General features: G+C 41.9%; 1 protein-coding gene across 1 annotated transcript; it reads right to left on the reverse strand.

Annotated features, from left to right (window-relative positions):
* Positions 1–1626: 1626 nt before the first annotated feature.
* LOC102873850 (melanoma-associated antigen B16-like) lies at positions 1627–2427 on the reverse strand. Its single transcript, XM_006881858.1, has one exon. It carries the CDS (start codon positions 2425–2427, stop codon positions 1627–1629), a length of 801 nt encoding a protein of 266 aa, XP_006881920.1.
* Between the last annotated feature and the right edge of the window lie 564 nt (positions 2428–2991).

The raw sequence follows: 2991 nt of genomic DNA on the forward strand, positions 1-2991 counted from the left end.
AGAAGAATGGGAATCCCAGAACATTTAATCGTGCTCATGCAAAACCTATACTTGGACCAAGAGTCAGTAGTCAGAACAGAGCAGGGCAACATTGCATGGTTCAAAATTGGAAAGGGCGTACGCCAGGGATGTGTCCTGTCTCCATAACTTTTCAACCTGTATTGCAGAGCAGATTATCAGGGAGACTGGGCTCTATGAGGAGAATTGTGGCGTCAGGATTGGTGGAAGATCTATTAACAATCTGCGTTACGCAGATGATATAACGTTGGTTGCTGACACTGAGGAGGACCTCATGCACTTGCTGCAGAGGGTCAAGGACTGCAGCCTTCAGTATGGACTGAGGCTCAATGTCAAAAAGACAAAGATTCTCACCACCGGAACAATTGGTAGCATAAGGATGGATAGTGAAGAGATTGAGATTGTTCACAGCTTCGGTTTGCTCGGCTCCACAGTCAACATTCTTGGCATCAGCAGCCAGGAAATAATAAAAAAAAAAAAGTATTGCAATGTTAAAGTCTGCTGTTAGGGACCTCTCTAAAGTGCTCAATAGCAACGGTGTCTCTCTGGAGACTGAGGTGTGCCTGATACAGCCCATGGTCTTTGCAATCACTTGTTATGCATCAGAGATCTGGACAATAACTAGGGAGGACAGAAGGGGAATTGATGCCTTTGAGCTGTGGTGCTGAAGAGTATTGAATGTACCATGGACTGCCAAGAAAACAAACAGATTCATTCTGGAGAGGGTTAAAGCAAGCTACTCCTTGGAGGCAAGTATTCTGGCGCTTCGTCTGACATACTTTGGACATGTTGCAAGGAGGGACAGATCCTTGGAGGGACATCATGCTTGGGAGGGTCAAGGGTCGGTACAAGAGGGGAAGACCCTCTATGAGATGAATTGATTCAGTGACTAGGGTAATCAGATGGGTGTGTCAGAGGCAGTGTGATTTGCAAAGGACAGAGCAGGGTTTAGGGCTGTTGTACATAGGGTCGCTATGAGTCGCAAATGACTCAATGGCACATAACAACAACAACAACAACAATCTTAATTTTACAAACCAGCAGACTGGTTAGGATACAGTAAATGAAGAATATACATCTTTTCAATTTAATCTCAATTTTGTCCCAGCTATCTCAAAACTTAGCTCTTTTGCATTTTCAGTGAAATACCTATTCCAAGACATTTTATCTTCTTACAGATTTTAAATGAGATCAATGGTTTCTAAATTTGTTTTTTAAAAATATCAAAGCTCTTACCATAAAACCTCATAAACACCAATAAATGTGTCACCAATTGTCATTTTTAAGTTAAGGTTATCAAACTAATCACATTCTATAATAAAATGAACAACATTAAAATATTGCCTCTCTTCAAAAGATATATCTCAAAATTTGCTATATAGAACTAAAACTCCCAAATCTTATATAATGTGATCCCTCAAGCTCCACCCTGAGCTTCCAGGAAAAGTGGACCATTTCCCTAAGGCCACACTGAGGGTCATAGGAACTCCAAGAATTGGCTCTGGTCATGTTCTGAGTCTGAGAGTAATATTAATCTTGGAAGAAAATATGCCTCTCTTTTTCACATCTCGCAAAGCCTCCTCAAAGCAAGATGAAAAAGTAGGAGAATCAGCATCTTAGCCAAAACCTCTGAGAATTTAACCTTATTAATCTCAGCATGGGCTCTTGGACCCCACCAGAATTCATCACGAGGAGGATCACTGAGTGCACCTTTTTGCAGTCTAGATACTTTTCTGACACCAAATCTTTCATTATTAACTTCTTGGTTTCCCCATAGAGGAAATGATTCTGACCAGCATGTATGTCCATCCTATTCAGTGCTTTCCAGTTATCTTCAGTGGCATGGTTGCCCTTCATGAAGATCCCTCCCAAGACAAAAATCAGGAAGCTGGTCTTGGGTATGCCTTCATTACCACTTTGCAGCCCATCATAGCTGAGACCCAGTTTATTGAGAAGAGTGTAGCCTTGAGCCACTTCCCACACATCAAGTCCAAAGACCAGAGCTATGCGCTCAGAAGCCATATGGAAGATTTCAAAAAAGTGATCTTTATACTCTCCAATCACCATCTCCAGTGTCTCTTCCTTGGTGATAACTTCCTTCATTTGATACTTGTGTAACAATTGTATCAGCATAGTCACCTTCTCATCTAGAGCCTCTCTAAGCACATTATCAGTGCCTGGCATGGGCGCCATGGCCTTTAAACTTTTCTCCTCTTGACTTCTGATGCCCTCATCTGGTTTGCCTGATGAGGTGACTGCAATGCCAGTGGATGTATCAACAACAGGAACCTCTTTTAGCAGACCAGAGAACAAGGAGGAGAGAGAGAAATCTTCAGAAGTTTCAGGAAACTGTGCTTCCTCCAGGCTTTCATCATACATGTAGTTTAGGCTTTCGGAATCATAAGACATTATCACTCTTGGTAACAGTGACAGGGATGTTCTCAGCAGGGCAAGCAATGGGGTCCACAACTAAGAAAATTAAAAAAAGATGTAAGCAGACTCAGCTTATACAGTCAACTATGAGGGGTGCGAACAATAGTTGCCTCCATGTGTCTTTTTCTCAAGAAAATAATCTCATCCCTCACAACCCTATAGTCCTGCTCAACCAGTAACATATGAATTTAGTAGAAATACAAAAGTTCCTGAGGATGAAGATGTCAACTCTGCTCAAATCTGCCAAATACTGACAATAGGGAGATAGGACTTGGATCTGTGCAATCTTCTCTATTTAGGAGTGAATGGGCAGCTCAGTTCTCACTGAGGGCCCTCATCTTGACTTCTGGAAGGATTTGGGCCTCTTCTTTTTTGTTTATCTAAGTCTTCTTCAGTCAGAAGATTTCAGACAAGGAAGCTGAGACATCATATACAAGGAAGCCAGGATAAAGCTTCTTAAGGCTAAGGCCCTGCTTTGTACATTCTCTCAGCCATTACTTGGCTCTTTACACAATATAGGAACCCTCTTATCTGCTAACA

This window comes from Elephantulus edwardii, unplaced genomic scaffold (genome assembly GCF_000299155.1).
Source record: "Elephantulus edwardii isolate Elephantulus edwardi_28Jun2011 unplaced genomic scaffold, EleEdw1.0 scaffold00016, whole genome shotgun sequence".
Lineage (NCBI taxonomy): Eukaryota > Metazoa > Chordata > Mammalia > Macroscelidea > Macroscelididae > Elephantulus > Elephantulus edwardii.